Raw genomic sequence first — 22,995 nt, 5'->3', positions numbered from 1 at the left:
AGGATTACTATTTTTGTGGTGGTTAAATAAGATGGCATGGAAAATTGTATAAACTTTGTATAAACTTTCAGTTTAAAATACTATTAACTTTTTAAAAAATAACCTATAAAGTCTTGAGGACATTCATTCTTATGACTTAAGACATAATAAAGTCTGATTCTGTAGTAGCTGAAGCACTCCATAAAAGCTTTACTTTGGAAAATAATTTTAATTTAAATGAGTAGTTGTAATCAAGAAATGAAATATTCTTCAATTCCATATACAATTAGCAATTTGAAGAGTTACAAAAATAATAAATCTATTTCTCAGGTTCATTTTAAAATATAAAATGCAAAAAGCAGAAATAAGTAATAATCATCAACAACAGGTATTTGGAGAAACAATGATATATTTTCTTTATATGAAGTTTTGATACATCATCATTAGTATACCATATAATCAGTTTTCATCTTACTTTTTTAAGGTTTTGCATGTTGAACTCTTTAGAGAGATCATCTTTCAATGGCATAATTGTCCACTGTGTGAATGAATCATAATTTACTTAAGCAGTCTATATGGGAGAACATTTTTATTGTTTTCAGTTTATTATGACTATTTTGTCCAAACTTTTAATAAATTATCCTGTTGATGGGCAGGAAATTCTAGGTACAACGTTCTTTAAAGTACAAGAAATGGCCTTGGGAAACCTCATGCATAAAATTCATCACTTAATAACTGCTTTACCTTTTTATTGACGTATCATACACTTAGAAAAGTACAAGAACTGTACGTGTAGAGCATGATGACTTTCCACATGTGAAACCACCCAAATGAGGAAATGAAATATTATCTGCCCCAAAATCTTCAGATTCTCCCATTTGGTCATCACCTTCTCCCCAGAAGTAACTACTATCCTGACTTTAACCCCATAGATTTTTTTTTTAGCCTATTTTTGAGGTTCATATAAATGGACTCAAACTATATGCACTCTTCTGGGTCTGGCTTCTTTTGCTCAATGTCATGTTTACAAAGATCACACTACTGCATGTAGTTGTAGTTTTGTCATTCTCATTGCTGATATTCTCTTACACGAATACACCATCATTCTTATTCATTCGATCATCGATAGACATTTGAACTGTTTCCTATTTGTACTATTACAAATAAGACCCCTATAAATATCATTGCTTCAGTCTCATGACACACACCTAACAATAGAGCTGATAAGCCGCTCATGGTTCACAGAGTGGTTGAGTAGATACTGTGAGGGTGTTATTGTGGAGGATGTATGCAGAATCTCAACATCATTCTAATTTACATTCCCCAGGGCTGATCAGGGTTTTTCCATATCAGTCCCTTGAATATCTTCTATTGTGAAGCACAGTTAAGTCTTTTGCTCATTTTTTAAAAATTAGGGTGCTTTCTATTGATTTGTAGAGATATTTTAATATATTCAGGATATAAGTCCTTTGTGTGATAAGTGTAGTGAAAATATTATTTCCCAGTATGCTATTTGCTCTTTCATACTTCTGATGAACAGAAGTTTTTAAATTTTAAAGTAGTTTCACTGTCAATCTTTTCCTTTTCTGGGGTCCTGTTTAAGGAATCTACAGTTATTCCAAGGTCATGATGATATTCTCCTGTTACCTTCTCGACTCTTTAAATTAACTGAGTTATGCAAATTATCACTCTTAATTCATTTACCTTATGTTTTCCGAAGTTGGTCATGAGGGATCGTCCATGTGCTTTCTTTCCACTTTCCTTTGCATCTGGATGCTGAGTAAATAAAGCATAATACGATTGTTTGATTGTTTATCTTCTTTGTTTTTGTTTCATCCTCAATTCTGGTGGAAGGGAATGGGGCCCCTCTCTCCTTCTGCCTCCAGGTGGGCAGCAAGCAAGTGCTGCTCATTTCCTCCTGCTCTGCCCTCCACTTCCCTGCAGGTGCTGTGTCCATCTTCAGAGAGGGGGACATGCACAGGCTAGAGGTCTGTACCCCAGGGGACAGAAAGCCACCCTGCTAAAAGGGTTTAGGCTCTTATCCAATTGCCATCCCTAAAAATATGTATTAGGTGATTCACATGATCTAGGGGGACACCTATAGGCCCTCCCTGCCTCCTAGGACTTCCAGTTGAACAGAGATCATCTCATAAAAGGGAAGAATGTGGGTGGGTGAGCAAAACCACCCCAAATCAAAAGGTCAGGGAGAGCATCTACATATATCTATAGAAACTAATTAAAGATGCAGTTCAGAAGAGGGAGGCTGGGTTGGGGAAAGAGGTAGTTCAGAAAATGCTGGAGAAGGGTGGGTAGCGGGTTTACAGGTTTATACATATTAGCTGGTTTATATGTATTGACTGCCTTTGAAGATCTATTAAAGCTGATCATTAACCCTTCAAAAACACTGGAATTAAGAAAGTAGTTCAGATGTGGCATAGAAGTAACTCTGCTCTCCAAGTTAGAAGACTCAATTCTGCCACCAAGTAGTCACAGGTCTTTGGCAAAACTCACTCTCTTGACCTCAGTTCTCTTATCTGTGAGTTGCGGGGAAGAATACACCAATTAACCTCTGAGTTCCTTTCTAGTTCTAGTAGCTCATTCCTCAGTAGGGGAACATGTCATCTATTGTCCAAAACAAGACTCTGAAGAGTAAAATGGGGCACTTTTAGTAATGACACTGGGACAACAGGTATGAAGTGGGGCTGTCCCAGGCAGGTTGAGGTATAACGTCATGTATTTAACAGGCACCTACTATGCCCCAAGGACTATACCAAGTACATTACATATATTCTCTAATTCTAATATATACAACCATGCCTAGAGACAACTGTAATTAAAATCCCAGTTTTACAGATAATAAAAACTAAAGTATAGCAAAGTTAGATAACATGCCCAAAGTTGCAAAGCCAGTTGATGATAAAACAGGGATTCTGTATAGTTCTAAGTCTCCTGTCTGACTTGCTACCTCTCCCCTACTCTATATTCCCTCTTTATGTAAAAGTATATACAAATATCTCTCCCCAACTTGACCTCTCCTTGAGCATCAACACCACACTGTTAATTGAATTAATGGATCAGACATCATGGTAAGAGCTTGACATGTATACAACGGAGACAGCAAGCAAGAGAGGGGCAGACCCTGTTCCTCCCAGGGCTTGCACTTTAATGATGAACACAAATGATCATAACACACTTGAACAAGACTATGATGGGGAAGGTCCAGCATGCTGCCTCATGACAGAGAAGGCAGATTAAGAAGGACTTCTAAGGGCACATGTTACAAAAGCTAAAGCCAAAGATAGGTAGACATTGTCTACATGATGTGAAAAAGAAGGGTGCTGTGGCCCAGGAAAGTGTGAACACAAAGGCCAAATGCTGTAAACATGGTACCTTCCAGGAAACTAAGTGGGGTGTGTGTGTTTATATTATACACATGCATTAGTTGACCAGTCAGAGCAGGGGTTGGATCGTCTTTTGGGCTATAGCTTGCAATGTGAACTTTATCCTCCAAGCTATGAACAGCTTCTGAATGGTTTACGATAGAAAAATAACATGGTCAGACACGTATTTCTGAAATATCACTACGGTAGTAGTTGTATAAATGAGAGAATGGAGGGAGTGGGACCTTGGGAGAGCTGGAAAAGTCTATTTAAGGACCTATTAAGGCTACCCACATGACCAGAACTGGGATGTAAAAAAGGGGTGGATTCAAGGACTTAAGGTAAGCATCCTTCCTGTATATACTAAGTTCTTCCAGTGTAAAGGATGAGATTTCATTGCTATTTTATGTCAGGGATCTCCAGGAAAAAGATGGCAGAGTAGCACACTCTACTGCACTGCTGGGTGCTGATCCGGGGGGAACGAAGCTGACGTGAGTGTCGTCCTGAACCCCACAGCATGTTCTCAGGCTTGGCTTCACATATGCATATGTATCTGACACAGACAGACTTCTCTCAACAGTAACCTGTCTTTGCTTGCCCACTGAGTCAAAACCATATTTGAAAAACTAACACGACAGCAGGGTTAAAAAATCTTAACACTTTGTAGTCAGTTTAAGTCACAGGCTCCATTTACTTTATGCAAGTCTAATGCATTCTTGCAGTCACCCAGATTTAAGGGAGAGTAAAAAACAAGAAAAAGGAGGATGAGCTTTGTCCTACCATATATCTGAAATATGAAGTCCCCTGCCATCTTACTTGATGAGGAAATTACCATTAGGATCTCTTCTATAAAAGAAAGATGAACCTGTTTTGTCTCTTCAAAAATCTCTAAGACCTGCTGTTGCCTTTCCAGTTGGGATGATCCAGGATGGAGCAAAGACTTCTCCAAAAGCATAAGGGGAAGTGATTGGTCCAGATTAGCCAAAGAGAGTTCACCAGGAACAAGAAGCAGAAAAATCAAGCTGGGCAAACCAAATGTGATTTAACAGACATTTGTGTGGTTGAAAATAGAGGCTGGAGGCCAGGGAGGAAGGGGTGAGGCTTACAGCTATTTACAGAAATGTTTAAGAAAACACAAAACTGTATGATAAACTGTAGGGCAGTGATGCTGTAATTGACATTCTGTTTGTCCCCCAACAATTCATTCTGCCCATCCAGCATGGAGTTTCAGAAGTGCCAGTTCCAGGGATAAGTGATCATTGGCATCAGCAAGCCAATGCTATCCTATGCCCATGCTGATTTACTGTTCCAAGGAGAACACATACACAAGGTCACAGGGATCAGCTCAGGGGTCATCAAATGAGCTAAGCTGCCCGTCCAGAAGTCAGTACAAATTCTGGTTTGTTGGATGAGGCATATCCACTGTTTCACTCTCTCCAGGCTTGGACCAAGAAACACATAGTTCAGGGGCCTGCTGGCAGTCACCCTGCAACCACCAGGAGAGGGGAAAACTGACAGGGGATAATGCTAATTACATGGTAGCTAGAACAGAAGACATGTCTTTGATGACCCTGCTTAGCCTCTGAATTAAGCCCACCTTGAAGGCCATTCTGCAAATGAACTTGCCACTTACCTAACCCAACATCTTTCTTCATTATTTAAGCCATTTTGAATGAGGTTTTTCTATGTTTGGAAGCAAAGCAGACCTGAGAATCAACAAGATGTTTGAATGGCTGGACTTCTGTAGGGTCTAGAAAGTAACCACCAATGCTGAGTGGTCACTCAGATCCAAGGGTAATGATCTTCCCTCTGCTGGGGCATGCTGAGCCCTGGAGGACAGACAGCAGTAGCAGGGGAGGCCTTTGCTATCAGCTTAGCCAGAGACCACATGGATCTCCTTTGAGCCAGAATAAATGCCCTCAATGTCCTGCCATGATAACATCAATAAACCCACCATCTCTTTCCCTTGCCCATTTGTACTTTATCAGGAGGAAGAATAAAAATCTCACCCAGAGCCTAAACCATTCATTCATTCAACAACTATGCATGAGGGTCATAACAAGTCCCAGGCACTAGACAAGTCAGAAAAATAATGGTTATCAAGACTGACATGGTTCCTGCCTTCATGAGATCTTATAGTCTAGTTGAGAAGATCAATATTGAACAAGTAATTGCAAATAAACTTCTTTAAAAAGAAGATACAGCAGACTACCATCAACAATATAAAAGGGATAACTAACGTAATCTAGGGGTCAAGGCAAGACTTATTCAGAATACCACATAGATGCTGGAATCTAAAAGCCTAAGTAGAAGTTAGCTAGAGTAGATGTGGGAATGGAGTGTTTCAAGTAGAGAAAATGGAAAGTGAGGAAGACCAAGGCAGTTAGATGATTGTGGCTGGTGTGACAATTGTGGATGGTGGTGTGACAGGGGAAATGGGGAGATATGAGACTGGAGAGGTAGGTGAGAATGCAATTATGTGGGTCCTTGAAAGCCCTGTTAAACAGTCTGTCATTTATCCCAAGCATAACAGGAAGCCACTGAAAAATTCTGAACAGTGGAGTGACATGATCAGATTTGCATTTTTAAAATCTTTTGCTGATTTCAGAGAGGAGGTTAGATTGAAAGAGGGCAAGAGAAGTCTAAGTGAGAGTTGACATTAGCCTGAATGAGGACATGCCATAGAGAAGAGAGGTGGACAGATACACATTTAGGAGGTGTGATCAATAGGGCATGGAGGCCGCCTGAATGAGCCCTCAACCTCACCTGAGCACTCACTGAGGGGTGACTGCAGGGACATGGGGCTTTGTCCCAAGGATCCAGTGAAGCAGGTCTACCCCAACCCATGCCCTTTAATCTATTATTCACTATTTCTAACATCATTTTGCAGGAGGAGACTTTCATTTTTCCCACAATATAAGGGCAGAAATGGAAGAAACTGGAGAAGCATTCCAAAAAGAGACAGATGATCAGAAACAAAGCATGAGGTGCTTTCTTTTTCCTGTTGAGGACAAGCACAAGAGGGAATTGTATACCTGCTTCAGGTGTGCATTTAAGCCTTCATGCGTGGCCTTCAGGAGTGCCCTCACTGTGAAACTATCAGGATCTTCCTTGTCTCGAATTTGAGATTCTTTTAACAGCGACTCCAGTTTTTTCCTTATGAAAGATTCCACCTGATGCTCAGTGGTCCCATTATTCTGCAAAGAATTAAGCAATGGAAATCATGTCTCTTAAGAAACACAGAGTCACTTAGAACGCACCCTTCACTCAAACCAGCATTGCTGCTATAATTTCTCTCTCAACTACCCGTAAGGAGTTAAGCTTATTGTACCAGTTTTGTCCATCTCCCGCCAGCCCTCCACCAATCCCATAAAATAATGATGACTATGGCTGCATTCAACTTTCAGTAACCTTATAGTGTTATCCTCATTTCCATTTCAGAGATATAGAATCTGATGCTTAGAGAAATTAAATAAGTTGCTCCAGGTTACAAAGCCAGTAAGTAACTGAGGCAGGATTCAAACTCAGGTCTTTTGGAGACTAGGTTTTCTACATCTATTGGGTTGACTGAAAAGCGTGTTTGGATTTTTCCATACGATGTTCTGGAAAAACCTGAACAAACATTTTGGCCAACCCAATACACAGGTAAATTTGAGCAAGCATATGCTACTTAAATCGCTTCCTTCACTGAGGGGAAAAGAGTGCTGTAGAAATCTCTGGAAGCAAGGATTATTCTGAGATAAAATTTCTTTCCTATCTCTGCACCCCTATGTAATTGGAGGGAACTCACTATTGACCTGTGCCATGACTAGGCACTGTAATTACTTTAAGATGACAACTAACTTCAACTGTTTTGGATAAAAAAGATCTGCTTGTGTCCAGATAACTTGTACAATTTTTAGATGATCAAGGGACTCAGATTTCCTAGAAGTCTGCTTAGCAGCACAGCTTTGTGGTCCCTTGTTTTACCTGAAGCTAATGGCCCAAGCTCTGCCCACCTCTCCTCTCCTTCTCAGCTCCTAACCCCTCTCCCAGTGTCCAACATTCTTCTGTGAACTCTTCAACCACTTGTTAGAGGCCAACGCATCCAAAGGTAAGGAATACTTCTCCACCAAAACAATTCCCCTAGTCCTCACTAAAAGTTTAAGACCCATTTTTTTCTGCTTGCAAATTTGTTACTAAGAGGTTATTATACTTAAAATACAGAACAGGCAGTTTTTCAGTAATAACATTCATTTTCACAAAATCTTATAACGGCAAAGCAATATAAATACAAAGGGAAATTGGAGGGGAAAAAAGGCTACATCAGGAGAGGTTATTGAATTTCCCTATATTAACATCACATGTATGAATATCTTTAATATACCCAGTGAATGAGGCACTAGAGGCCCTCAGGTCCTGCAGGAGATGCAGAGATGGAAAAGAGCTGGCCCTTGACATCAGCAAAGACCGCATTAGGCTAACAAAGGCATGTCCTCAAATAACCTACCCTGGTCTGCACAGCTGCCTGCAAAAGGCACAAATGACCACACAACAGTGGTTCTGAGAAGGAACATGGCATTTTTGCCCTAGTGACCACAAAGACCTCATAGAAAGGTGGGGTAGGGGGGGACTCTGTATGGCAACTAAAACTTCAATAGTGATGAAGAGATGGGCTTTCCTATCACCCATCATTCTAGTAAAGATTTTATATTAGCAAAGTGTGTTTTATGAACACAGGAACAGCTTTGTTTTCATGGAGCAGAAGTTCATGAAGGAGGGTGTGAAGTGAAAGTCGCTCAGTCGTGTCCAACTCTTTGAGACCCCATGGACTATACAGTCCGTGGAATTCTCCAGGCCAGAATACCGGAGAGGGTAGCCATTCCCTTCTCCAGGGGATCTTCCAACCCAGGAATCCAACCAGAGTCTCCTGCATTGCAGGCGGATTCTTTACCAACTGAGCTACCAAGGAAGTCCCCATGAAGGAGGGTAATGGTGGATAAAACTGCAAAAGTACTTTGGGGCCAGGCTGTGGAGACACCTGAAAGCCAGTGGTCAAGAGGTATGGAGTTGCTGAGAGACTCTGAGTAGACAAGTGTCTGGATCACATTGTAGAACTAATATTAACCAGGCAGCGTGTGCAGAAAGATGAAAGATAACTATAGCAGAAACCCAGGCACATCAGTTCCCACTACAAGCATTAAGGTCAATGTGCTGGTGGGGGATTTAATAAAGATGACAGAGTCTGAGAGCATTTTGCATAAAACAAACACATACTGAGCTGTTACATGCAAGATGAAAGCATTGATAATGCACAATCCCACTGTCATAGAACTCTCAGTGTCACCGAGGAGACAGACACGTCAGTGGATAATTACATAACAGGTGCAAGTAGGGTGACAGATGTAAGGGGTTTCATGGGTGTGAGGAGGAGGGCCACTGCCCCCAGCCTTGGGAATGCAGCAGAGACTTCCAGGGGCAGAGGACACTGGAGCCAGGTCTTAAAAGATGTGTGCGCCCGTGGCTGATTCATGATGATATATGGCAGAAGCTAGCACAACATTGTAAAGAAATTATCCTCCAATAAAATTCTTTTTTTAAATGCAAAAAATAAAAAAGAAGAGTGTATTAGGTTCCTGTGGCTGCTGTAATAAATTACCTGGTAGCTTAAAGTCAAGAGATGTTTATTTTCTCACAGCATCAGAGGACAGAACTATGAAAGCAAGCTATTGTCAGGGCTACATTCAGCCTCTTATAACCTCTAAGGGGAAAATCCTTCCGTACTTCTTTCATTTTATGGTGGTGCCAAGCTTTCTTTGGCTCGTGGCAGCAGAACTCTAGCCTCTTCCTCTGTCTTCACATGGCCTTTGGTGTGTCCCCACTCCTAACATTAATAAAAGGTGGCTGCTTTCCAGTACTCTTGCCTGGAAAATCCCATGGATGGAGGAGCCTGGTGGGCTGCAGACCATGGGATGGCTGAGGGTGGGACACGACTGAGCGACTTCACTTTTACTTTTCACTCTCATGCATTGGAGAAGGAAATGGCAACCCACTCCAGTGTTCTTGCCTAGAGAATTCCAGGGACGGGGGAGCCTGGTGGGCTGCCGTGTATGGGGTCGCACAGAGTCGGACACGACTGAAGTGACTTAGCAGCAGCAGCAAGTGACTTAGCAGCAGCAGCAGCAGAGTTAATCTAGAATGATCTTATTTCTAGATTCTTAACCTAGTTACATCTACAGAGACTCTTTTTCCAATTAAGGTCATAGTCATAAGTACCAGAGAGTAGGACTTAGACACATCTTTTGGTGGCCACAAATCATTCCAATGTGAGCAAAAGCCTAGAGAAAACAGTATCAGTGAGAACTAGTAACCACATGAACATGGAGAAAATACTGAGGACACCGATGAAACAGCTAAGACTTTATACATTGTATTGTGGCTCACAAAGCATGGTTATATGACAATGCTTCCTTTGAGCTGTGTAAGACCCTTTAAGACTGTGTAGGTCTAGTCCAGTTTTAATCATAAGAGTACAGGCAGAAAGATTCAATGACTTGTCCAAACACACATGAAGTGTGTGAGTTGGAGCCTAAGACTTCCAATTCGAAATTCTGTGTATTTCACTACATGGTGCTGCAGAAAAAGATAAGTTCTACTGTTACAGAAAAAGATAAATTTCTGAGTGAAATTAATCATGAACAGGCTCATATTTTAGATAATCTTTTTTCCTATGTGACACCTGGGAATAGATCATCACAAATCTACTGGAGAAAAACAGTAGGTTTCACTTAAGGTCAGAAATGAATCTGAGAAAGGAAGTTCAGGTCTCAAAGTACCAATACGTTTCATCAAGTAACCCAAAGTCTGCAAGGAACACATGTGTTGGAAGGTCCAAAGGAGAAAGTGTGTAAGAGCATGAGTGTGCTCAGTGTTACACAAACACTCCCCAATAAGCATCAGCTTCCTTCCCCGGCTCAGGGATATGTGAGGAGTTGGAGACAATGAGGAGATGAACTGTGGCAGTTATGCCCAAACACTTTTACCAGCAGCAAACAAGGCTGAAAATACAAAGCTGGGGCGATGGGGCTGGTGAAATAATGAATACTTAATACAAAGGCTATAATTATTCATTTCACATCCTCTCAACATTTGGAGCAGCTGAAGGAATGATATTTCTGCCTGTTGGTCTTTTCCTTCCCTGTGATTTACAGCACCGAGAATAAATAAATGTGTGGCTGAGGTTTCACTAGTATATTATCAATACTGAAGGAAAGCTGAGATGGACACTTGACCTGGTGACTTGTCAGCCACTCTGCAGATGCTGCAGGGACCAGAGCAGAAAGTCATGCCTCTTGCTCTTTTGTTCCCTGAGCCCACAAGGGAGAGAGGATGCTGCAGGAGGAATAGGGAGAGGGGAGGGCAGACCTTCAATATGGTCTGGGGTAGTTTCCACCTGAGCCCCAGTCGGGCTTCCTAATTGCCATTTCTGAGAAGTAAATATGCTGCTGCTGCTTCAGCCGTGTCCAACTCTGTGCGACCCCAGAGACGGCAGCCCACTGGGCTCCCCCGTCTCTGGGATTCTCCAGGCAAGAACACTGGAGTGGGTTGCCATTTCCTTCTCCAATGCAGGAAAGTGAAAAGTGAAAGTGAAGTTGCTCAGTCGTGTCCAACTCTTAGCGACCCCACGGACTGCAGCCCACCAGGCTCCTCCGTACATGGGATTTTCCAGGCAAGAGTACTGGAGTGGGGTGCCATTGCCTTCTCCAGAAGTAAATATGACCTAGGAATATTGACCACAAATAAGAAATCAAACACAAAACACATTTTTGTTTCATCTCCAGGGTACTATGAAAGTGACTGGAAAAAGAGAGAGCTGACCACTTCCAGGCTGGGGAGCAGCCAGAAGCAGGAGGGAGTCAGATAGAGGGCTGCCCTGTAAAGAGAAACTCCCTCAGACACCGGTGCTCACCTGGGCTGCACATTGGAATCGCCAGGGACCACAGCCCAGACTGAAGACACAGAATCTCTGGGCTGGGACCAGTGCAGTGGGATTTTTGAAAGCTTCCCCGTCATTCCAATGTGCAGCCAAAGTTGAAGGCCTCGACTTTAAAAACAAAAAGCAAAAACACTGGAATATCTCACCATCCCCAAATGTCTTTTCCCCTCTCTGGACTAGAGCCGCAGACAGGAAGGATAATACCTTAGCTGCCCTTTGTGACAGCCTTAGAGCTCTCCAAGCTGGTTACCTGAGTGTCGGGCTGAAGAGCAGCGTCCTCTTAGCTATCCGAGGCTCTGCAATTACTCCTGTCCTCTCCTGCCTGCTCCTTTAGCTCCCATTGAAACATCTTCTTCTGCTCAGGACTTACATTAGCAATAATCATGACACAGCTGCTATTCTTGTTACTGATTTTAGCTAACATTTATTGAGTATAAATTATGTGCCAGGCACTATTCTGAGTTCTTTACTGAGTATGAACTTAACTCAGCCATCATGATAATCATTTTCCTTTTTTTTCCTTCAGTTAAACAGCAATTTCATTCCTTTAGTACATAGTAAGTCAAAATTATGCAGAGGATAAGAGTGGCTGATATTTCCAACCAGGAAAAGTCACTATTCCCTTTTAAAAATTGAAGTACAGTTGGTTTACAGTATTATATTAGTTTCAGAATGGGAAAAAATATTTGCAAACAATGCAACCGACAAGAGATAAATCTCCAAAATATACAAACAGTTCATGTAGCTCACTACCAAAAAAAAAAAAAAAAAAACCCTATCAAAAAATGGGCAGAAGCACTTTGGAAAATAGTATGGAGGTTCCTCAGAAAACTAAAACTAGAATTACCATATGATCCAGCAATCTCACTCCTAGGCATATATCCAGACAAAACTATAATTGAAAAGATACACACACCCTATGTTCATAACAGCAGTATTCACAATAGCCAAGACCTGGAAGCAACCTAAATGTCCATCAACAAAGGAACAGATAAAGATGTGGTACATGTATACAATGAAATACTACTCCGCTATAAAAAAGAATGAAATAATACCATTTGCAGCAAAATGGATGCAACTAGAGGTTATTATACTAAGCAGTGTAACAAGACAAATACCATATGATATCACTTATTGTGATATCTAAATTATGACACAAATGACCCTATCTGTGAAATGGAATCAGGGACACAGAGAACAGATGGGCAGTTGCTAAGGGGGAGGAGAAGGGGGGTTTGGAATTAGCAAACAAATTTTTGCTTTGGTGGGAACAGGAGGGAAGGATTGGGAGTGGGAGTTTGGAATTAGCAGATACAAATTGATATATATAGAATGAATAAACAACAAGATCCTGGGATTTCCCTGGCTGTCCAGTGGTTAAGACTCCATGCTTCCACTGCAGGGGATGTGGCTTTGATCCTTAATCAGGGAACTAGGATCCTGCATGCTGCACAACATGGCCAAAAAATTTAAGAAAGAAAAACCCAAGTTCTACTACACAGCACAGGGAACTAAGATTACCATACTAAGTAAATCAAACAGAGAAAGATGAATATCATATGTATCAATTGACTGACTGATACAATAGGCTCTTATAATACAGAGCCGATTGACTGATACCATATGGGAATCTAAAATAAGGATACAAATGAATTTATTTAGTTTGGGATTAGCAGATTTAAACTGATATATGTAGATATACAACAAGGTCCTGGGACTTTCCTGGCAGTCCAGGTCTAAATAAGCTCTGTTTCCAAATTTATTTAGAAAACAGAAAGGGACTCACAGACAGAAAATAAACTTGTGGTTACCAAAAGGGAAAGGTGTCCTGGGGGAAGGATAAATTAGGAGGCTGGGATTAACAGATACACACTACTATATATAAAATAGATAATCAACAGGGACTATACATCTTAGAGAACTCTACTCAACACTTGGTGTGTAACCTACAAGTGAAAAAAAATCTGAAAAACATATATATATGTATAACTGAATTATATGGTACCTCTAATTTTTTTTTAATTTATTTATTTTAATTAGAGGCTAATTACTTTACAATATTGTATTGGTTTTGCCATACATCAACATGAATCCACCACAGGTGTACACACGTTCCCAATCCTGAACCCCCTTCCCATCTCCCTCCCCATACCATCCCTCTGGGTCGTCCCAGTGCACCAGCCCCAAGCATCCTGTATCCTGCATCGAACCTGGACTGGCAATTCGTTTCTTATATGATATTATACATGTTTTAATGCCATTCTCCCAAATCATCCCCCCCACCTCCCACAGAGTCCAAAAGACTGTTTTATACATCTGTGTCTCTTTTACTGTCTCGCATACAGGGTTATCGTTACCATATTTCTAAATTCCATATATATGCGTTAGTACACCGTATTGGTGTTTTTCTTTCTGGCTTACTTCACTCTGTATAATCGGCTCCAGTTTCAACCACTTCATTAGAACTGATTCAAATGTATTCTTTTTAATGGCTGAGTAATACTCCATTGTGTATATGTACCACTGCTTTCTTATCCATTCATCTGCTGATGGACATCTAGGTTTCCTCCATGTCCTGGCTATTATAAACAGTGCTGCGATGAACATTGGGGTACACGTGTCTCTTTCCCTTCTGGTTTCCTCAGTATGTATGCCCAGCAGTGGGATTGCTGGGTCGTATGGCAGTTCTATTTACAGTTTTTTAAGGAATCTCCACACTGTTCTCCAAAGTGGCTGTACTAGTTTGCATTCCCACCAACAGTGTAAGAGGGTTCCCTTTTCTCCACATCCTCTCCAGCATTTATTGCTTGTAGACTTTTGGATCACAGCCATTCTGACTGGCATGAAATGGTACCTCATTGTGGTTTTGATTTGCATTTCTCTGATAATGAGTGATGTTGAGCATCTTTTATGTGTTTGTTAGCCATCTGTATGTCTTCTTTGGAGAAATGTCTATTTAGTTCCTTGGCCTATTTTTTTATTGGGTCGTTTATTTTTCTGGAATTGGGCTGCAGGAGTTGCTTGTATATTTTTGAGGTTAGTTGTTTGTCGGTTGCTTCATTTGCTATTATTTTCTCCCATTCTGAAGGCTGTCTTTTCACCTTGCTTATAGTTTCTTTTGTTGTGCAGAAGCTTTTAATTTTAATTAGATCCCATTTGTTTATTTTTGCTTTTATTTCCAATATTCTGGGAGGTGGGTCATAGAGGATCCTGCTGTGATATATGTCGGAAAGTGTTTTGCCTATGTTCTCCTCTAGGAGTTTTAGAGTTTCTGGTCTTACATTGAGATCTTTAATCCATTTTGAGTTTATTTTTGTGTATGGTGTTAGAAAGTGTTCCAGTTTCATTCTTTTACAAGCGGTTGACCAGTTTTCCCAGCACCACTTGTTAAAGAGATTGTCTTTTCTCCATTGTATATTTTTGCCTCCTTTGTCAAAGATAAGGTGTCCATAGGTGCATGGATTTATCTCTGGGCTTTCTATTTTGTTCCATTGATCTATATTTCTATCTTTGTGCCAGTACCATACTGTCTTGATTACTGTGGCTTTGTAGTAGTGCCTGAAGTCAAGCAGGTTGATTCCTCCAGTTCCATTCTTCTTTCTCAAGACTGCTTTGGCTATTCGAGGTTTTTTGTATTTCCATACAAATTGTGAAATTGCTCTAGCTCTGTGAAAAATACCGTTGGTAGCTTGATAGGGATTGCATTGAATCTATAGATTGCTTTGGGTAGTATACTCATTTTCACTATATTGATTCTTCCAATCCATGAACATAGTATATTTCTCTATCTATTAGTGTCCTCTTTGATTTCTTTCACCAGTGTTTTATAGTTTTCTATATATAGGTCTTTAGTGTCTTTAGGTAGATATATTCCTAAGTATTTATTTAAGGAACCTCTGTACTGTTTTGCATAATGGCTGCACCAATCTACAGTACATGACCCGTGAACTTTGAGATGTTCAAGCTGGTTTTAGAAAAGGCAGAGGAACCAGAGATCAAATTGCCAATATCTGATGGATTATTGAAAAAACAAGAGAGTTCCAGAAAAACATCTATTTCTGCTTTATTGACTATGCCAAAGACTTTGACTGTGTGGACCACAACAAACTGCAGAAATTTTTCAAAGAGATGGGAATACCAGACTACCTGACCTACCTCTTGAGAAACCTATATGCAGGTCAGGAAGCAATAGTTAGAACTGGACATGGAACAACAGACTGGTTCCAAATTGGGAAAGGAGTATGTCAAGGCTATATATTGTCACCCTGCTTATTTAACTTATATGCAAAGTAGATCATGAGAAATGCTGGGCTGGAAGAAGCACAAGCTAGAATCAAGATTGCCAGGAGAAATATCAATAACCTCAGATATGCAGATGACACCACCCTTATGGCAGAAAGTGAAAAAGAACTAAAAAGCTTCTTGATGAAAGTGAAAGAGGAGACTGAAAAAGTAGGCTTATGTTCAACATTCAGAAAACTAAGATAATGGCATCTGGTCCCATCACTTCAAGGCAAATAGAAGGGGAAACAGTGAGAGACTTTATTTTTTTGGGCTCCAAAATCAGTGGAGATGGTGACTGCAGCCATGAAATTAAAAGATGCTTACTCCTTGGAAGGAAAGTTATGACTAACCTAGACAGCATATTAAAAAGCAGAGACATTACTTTGCCAACAAAGGTCCGTCTAGTCAAAGCTATGGTTTTTCCAGTAGTCATGTATGGATGTGAGAGTTGGACTATAAAGAAAGATGAGTGCCGAAAAATTGATACTGTTGAACTGTGGTGTTGGAGAAGACTCTTGAGAGTCCCTTGGACAGCAAGGAGATCCAACCAGTCCATTCTAAAGGAAATCAGTCCTAAATATTCACTGGCAGGACTGGTGTTGAAGCTGAAACTCCAAAACTTTGGCCACCTGATGTGAAGAACTGACTCATTTGAAAAGAGCCTGATGCTGGGAAAGATTGAGGGCAAGAGGAGAAGGGGACAACAGAGGATGAGATGGTTGGATGGCATCACCGACTCAATGGACATGAGTTGAGTAAACTCCAGGAGTTGGTGATGGACAAGGAAGCCTGGAGTGCTGCAGTCCATAGGGTCACAAAGAGTTAGACATGACTGAGGGACTGAACTGAACTGCACCAATTTACATTCCCATCAACAGTGTAGGAGTCGCTAGGAGTCAGACATGACTGAGCGACTTCACTTTCATGCATTGGAGAAGGAAATGGCAACCCACTCCAGTGTTCTTGCCTGGAGAATCCCAGGGATGGGGGAGCCTGGTGGGCTGCTGTCTATGGGGTCACAATGACAGAGTTGGACACGACTGAAGCAACTTAGCAGCAGCAGCAGCAGCAACAGTGTAGGAAAGCTCCCCTTTATCCACTACCTCTCTACCATTTATTGTAGGGTTTTTTTTTTTTTTTTATGATGGTCATTCTGACTGGTGTGAAGTGACACTTCATTGTAGTTTTGATCTACATTTCTCTAATAATCAGTGATGTTGAGCATCTTTTCATGTGACTCTTGGCCATCTGTATGTCTTCTTTGGAGAAATGTCTCTTTAGATATTCTGTCCACTTTTTAATTGGGTTGTTTGTTTTTTTAACATTGAGCTACATGAGCTGTTTGTATATTTTGGTGATTAATCCCTTGTCAGTCAATTTATTTGCAAATACCTTCTCCTATTCTGTGGGTTGTCTTTTTGTTTTGTTTATGGCTTTCTTTGCTGTGCAAAAGCTTTTAAGTTTAGTTAGGTCCCATTATTTATTTTTGCTTTTATTTTCATTACTCAAAGAGGTGGATCAAAAAAGATATTGCTGCGACTTCTGAGAGACAGTATTCTTCCTATGATTTTCTCTAAAAGTTCTAAAGTATCCAATCTTACATTTAGGTACTTAATCTATTTTGAGTTTATTTTTGTGTATGGTGTTAGGGAGTATTCTAATTTCATTCTTTTACATGTATTAATAGCTGTCCAGCTTTCCAACCACCACTTATTAAACAGACTATCTTTTCTCCATTGTATATTCTTGCTTTCTTTGTCAGAGATTAGGTGACAATAGATGTGTTGTTTATCTCTGGACTTTCTATCCTATAGTTCCATTGACCTATATCTGAATAGAGAAATTGTATATTAGCATAGTGCTGGTACTAATAAGCTTTCAACAAATTTTTCACATTTAAAAGCTGAATTTAGCTTAGGTATAAAAAAATAACAGTACAATGACAGGCAAATAGCAAAAGGTAATGTTTCTTCGGAGCTATTAAGCATACATTCTAAAATATATTAGCAACCACTCTTTAGATACTTTAACAAAAAATACTGTTCAAAATGAATATGTCTGGGTTCATACATCTGTACATACATGTGAGTTTATATACAACAGTGTACCTCCATGCTTTGATATCTTCCCTGCTCCAATGATAGAAAAACAAAGAGAAAAGTCATAAGTTTATCAAAAAAATAAAATAAACAAGATCACTGCAGATCATAAATGTGTGAGCTCCATATCCACAGAGGGCAAAGGTGACCAAGACTTTAGCTTTTATAGTACAATAGAAACTAAAGGTGCTCCACACGCTTTGGGAGATTAGAGCTGGCCTCACAACACGAAACCAAGGTGGTGAAGAAAGCAGGAATGAAAGCCTTATGTATGGGCTTATGAGTGCTCAGTTGCTGCAGTCATGTCCAACTCTTTGCGACCCTATGGACTGTAGCCCTCCAGGCTCCTCTGTCCATGGGGATTCTCCAGGCAAGAATACTGGAATGGGTTGCCATGCCCTCCTCCGGGGGAATCTTTGCAACCCAGGGATTGAACCGGTGTCTCTTATGTCGCCTGTAATGGCAAGCAAATTCTTTACCACTAGCACCACCTAGGAAGCCCCTCACTTATAATAGGAAGCAATAAAAAAAAACTACTGTGAGGAAGATTTGAAATTGAATATCAAAAGAGTTAAGAATAAGAAGACAACCAAAATGTTCACTTGTCTGGTGACTGAATGGGAAATATCTTCAACGTCTCCAGTGGCAGGGAACTCCAATCAATCAATGTAAGGTCCAGTTAGGAACTTGGGACACAGGTAGGCTGTGTTTATATGTGTGGGTGCCAGGTGGAGTGGTGCGTAGAGTTCAAGTGGAAGCAATCTCCATACCACTAGAGAAGCACGTTAAATAGAGGAGGAGAATGGAAGCGGGAAAAAAATTCCACTGAAAACTGAACCTTCAACTCGAAATTCTAAAATTCATGTGGAAGACTAATGCTAAGATGAAGTGCCAAAAATACCAACACATGAAAAGGAAACTCACTTTGAATTAAATATGTTCAGATGCTCAAAGATAGAAAGAAATAGTCTCATAAAAAGAACAAGAAACTAAGAAGCCATAGAGTAAAATAAAAACAAGTATCTATGAAAAAACAATACAAAAATGTTATAAATCAAGTATATAGTCATTGAAATGAAAAGACTAGCCGGGGTAAATTCTAGATCAGACATAGCCAAAGAGATAATTAATGAATTGGAAAATAATACTATAGCTAGTACCCAGAATCAGCAGAGACATAAATAAAACATTAAAGAAAAATTGACAGATAATTAAGACAGAGAATAAACTAAGACTCGAACCTAAATCTAATTGTACTGCCAGAAAAAGAGAAATGATGAAATGGCATAAAAACAATATTCAAAGAAAAAATGGCTGAGATTTCTCTAGAATGAAAGAAAACATAAGTTCTCTAGTAAGAAGTGAACACTGAGTGCTAAGAAAAATAAACTCCCAGTCATTTACTAGTGAAGTCACAGAACATTTAGAATAGAAAGGGAAGATGAATTACCAACAAGGAATAATTGTAGAAAACAAGGTTACCAAGGGGGAACAAGGAGGAAAGAGATAAACTTGGAGACTGGGACTGACATATATACACTACTATATATAAAACAGATAACTAATTAAAATCTACTGTATAGCACAGGGAACTCTACTTAAAACTCTACCCATCTATATGGGAAAAGAATCTAAAACAGAGTGGATATATGCATATGTGTAACTGATTCACTTGCTGTATAGCAGAAACTAACACAACATTGTAAATCAACTGTGCTTCAATAAAAATTAAAGAAAACAAGGAATAGTTGAGTTCTCAGTAATAGTAATTTTCAGAAGATAATACCTTATAGTAATGCTGAAGAAGCGGAAGTTGAACGGCTCTATGAAGACCTACAACACCTTTTAGAACTAACACCCGAAAAAGATGTCCTTTTCATTATAGGAGACTGGAATGCAAAAGTAGGAAATCAAGAAACACCTGGAGTAACAGGCAAATTTGGCCTTGGAATATGGAACGAAGCAGGGCAAAGACTAATAGAGTTTTGCCAAGAAAATGCACTGGTCATAACAAGCACCCTCTTCCAACAACACAAGAGAAGACTCTATACATGGACGTCACCAGATGGTCAACATCGAAATCAGATTGATCATATTCCTTGCAGCCAAAGAGGGAGAAGCTCTATACAATCAGCAAAACAAGCCACAGGAGCTGACTGTGGCTCAGATCATGAACTCCTTATTGCCAAATTCAGACTTAAATTGAAGAAAGAAGGGAAAACCACTAGACCATTCAGGTATGACCTAAATCAAATCCCTTATGATTATACAGTGGAAGTGAGAAATAGATTTAAGGGCCTAGATCTGATAGAGTACCTGATGAACTACGGACTGAGGTTTGTGACATTGTACAGGAGACAGGGATCAAGACCGTCCCCATGGAAAAGAAATGCAAAAAAGCAAAATGGCTGTCTGGGGAGACCTTACAAATAGCTGTGAAAAGAAGAGAAGCAAAAAGCTAAGGAGAAAAGGAACGATATAAGCATCTGAATGCAGAGTTTCAAAGAATACAAGAAGAGATAAGAAAGCCTTCTTCGGCAATCAATGCAAAGAAATAGAGGAAAACAACAGAATGGGAAAGACTAGAGATTTCTTCAAGAAAATTAGAGATACCAAGGGAACATTTCATGCAAAGATGGGCTCGATAAAGGACAGAAATGGTATGGACCTAACAGAAGCAGAAGATATTAAGAAAAGATGGCAAGAATACACAGAAGAACTGTACAAAAAAGATCTTCAAGACCCAGATAATCACGATGGTGTGATCACTCACCTAGAGCCAGACATTCTGGAGTGTGAAGTCAAGTGGGCCTTAGGAAGCATCACTATGAACAAAGCTAGTAGAGATGATGGAATTCCAGTTGAGCTATTCCAAATCCTGAAAGATGATGCTGTGAAAGTGCTGCACTCAATATGCCAGCAAATTTGGAAAACTCAGCAGTGGCCACAGGACTGGAAAAGCTCAGTTTTCATTCCAATCCCAAAGAAAGGCAATGCCAAAAAATGCTCAAACTACTGCACAATTGCACTCATCTCACACGCTAGTAAAGTAACGCTTGAAATTCTCCAAGCCAGGCTTCGGCAATATGTGAACCGTGAACTTCCTGATGTTCAAGCTGGTTTTAGAAAAGGCAGAGGAACCAGAGATAAAATTGCCAACATCTGCTGGATCATGGAAAAAGCAAGAGAGTTCCAGAAAAACATCTATTTCTGCTTTATTGACTATGCCAAAGCCTTTGACTATGTGGATCACAATAAACTGTGGAAAATTCTGAAAGAGATGGGAATACCAGACCACCTGATCTGCCTCTTGAGAAACCTATATGCAGGTCAGGAAGCAACAGTTAGAACTGGACATGGAACAACAGACTGGTTCCAAATAGGAAAAGAAGTACGTCAAGACTGTATTTTGTCACCCTGCATATTTAACTTCTATGCAGAGTATATCATGAGAAACGCTGGACTGGAAGAAACACAAGCTGGAATCAAGATTGCTGGGAGAAATCTCAATAACCTCAGATATGCAGATGACACCACCCTTATGGCAGAAAGTGAAAAGGAACTCAAAAGCCTCTTGATGAAAGTGAAAGTGGAGAGTGAAAAAGTTGGCTTAAAGCTCAACATCCGGTCCCATCACTTCATGGGAAATAGATGGGGAAACAGTGGAAATAGTGTCAGACTTTATTTTTTGGGTTCCAAAATCACTGCAGATGGTGACTGCAGCCATGAAATTAAAAGACGCTTACTCCTTGGAAGGAAAGTTATGATGAACCTAGAGAGCATATTCAAAAGCAGAGACATTACTTTGCCAACAAAGGTTCGTCTAGTCAAGGCTATGGTTTTTCCTGTGGTCATGTATGGATGTGAGAGTTGGACTGTGAAGAAGGCTGAGCGCCGAAGAATTGATGCTTTTGAACTGTGGTGTTGGAGAAGACTCTTGAGAGTCTCTTGGACTGCAAGGAGATCCAACCAGTCCAATCTGAAGGAGATCAGCCCTGGGATTTCTTTGGAAGGAATGATGCTAAAGCTGAAACTCCAGTACTTTGGCCACCTTGTGCGAAGAGTTGACTCATTGGAAAAGCCTCTGATGCTGGGGGGATTGGGGGCCAGAGGAGAAGGGGACGACAGAGGATGAGATGGCTGGATGGCATCACTGACTCGATGGACATGAGTCTAGGTGAACTCCGGGAGTTGGTGATGGACAGGGAGGCCTGGCGTGCTGTGATTCATGGGATCGCAAAGAGTCGGACACGACTGAGCGACTGAACTGAACTGAACTGAATACCTTATAAATATAAGAGAAATATCTACATATACATGTAGATAACACATACTGTACACTAGACATTAAATGTTCATTACCTGAACTCTCTGGCAGGGCAAGGAGGAAGAAGTTGTATCACATATTAAAAAATAACTGGAATTTTCAACTCTCCTTCCACTCCTCACCCTTTATCACCAGGATGCAACAGCAGGCCTGGCACACGGGCATTTACTGAGTAACAGGGATCTCACAACATCATGAAGGAATTCATCCCTTCCCTGAGCGCTGACAAGTCTTCAACCAACAAGATTCTTAATCCTCCTCAAAATGGCTCAAATCATACAATGAATAACTTATGAAAGAAGCTCAATCTAAGGTGGTAGGAAGGCAGCAGACTATTAAAGTGTTTACTGCGAGACATACACAGAGTAAATATGATTTGGGGGTATTCATATGACACAAAAAGTGGTTGCATGTTACTCTACAAAGGCTCACTTAAACTTGTTGGAAAGCTTGGTGTTCACAGGATAAGCTTTACATACGTGACAGTTTGATATTTGTGCTTAAGAAACCGGTTGAACTCAGCCTTAGAGAGTGCAGGGGGAGAAAATGTATCAAATAACTCAGCAGAAGAGTAAAATAATCTGTAAGGTTGAAATATGGGCTAGAAAGTCTGTAAGGCACACTGACATTAGAGGACCCCAAAAAGATGAATAATGGTGAGCTGGCCTCATTGAATCACATCTGTTAGATTACTGCTCTGTGGCTGAAAGGAAACTGTCCCCAGAGTCTTTGATCTGTGTGCTTCCTGGGTCACTGAACACATCAGCTTTATCTATGGCTTATTACATCATAAGCCAGATTTTCTCTATGGCTGAAGCCTCAAAATAATAGGGCAGATGCCTAAAGGATTCAACTAATTCAACAACAGAAAGCATTTATTAAAAGAGCAAAAGTTTTCAGTGTGGGTGTAGGTTTGAATTCCTTAGACAGTAGACTAAGAGGAGAAGGAGG

The 22,995-nt window shown here is 40.4% G+C and overlaps 1 protein-coding gene across 1 annotated transcript in view; it reads right to left on the bottom strand.

The window, feature by feature from the left end:
• The window catches only part of PLCH1 (phospholipase C eta 1), a 254,591-nt gene that overhangs the window by 35,825 nt on the left and 195,771 nt on the right, over positions 1-22,995 (bottom strand). Inside the window, exons 12-13 of the mRNA XM_059888850.1 lie at positions 6,395-6,556; positions 1,684-1,755 (exon numbers count right to left, since the gene is read on the bottom strand). Coding sequence (XP_059744833.1) covers positions 1,684-1,755; positions 6,395-6,556 — 234 coding nt within the window. The remainder of the gene's footprint in view (positions 1-1,683; positions 1,756-6,394; positions 6,557-22,995) is intronic.

The sequence above is a fragment of the Bos taurus genome, chromosome 1 (assembly GCF_002263795.3).
Source record: "Bos taurus isolate L1 Dominette 01449 registration number 42190680 breed Hereford chromosome 1, ARS-UCD2.0, whole genome shotgun sequence".
NCBI classification, from domain to species: domain Eukaryota; kingdom Metazoa; phylum Chordata; class Mammalia; order Artiodactyla; family Bovidae; genus Bos; species Bos taurus.
This window is presented reverse-complemented; position numbering and strand designations above follow the sequence as displayed.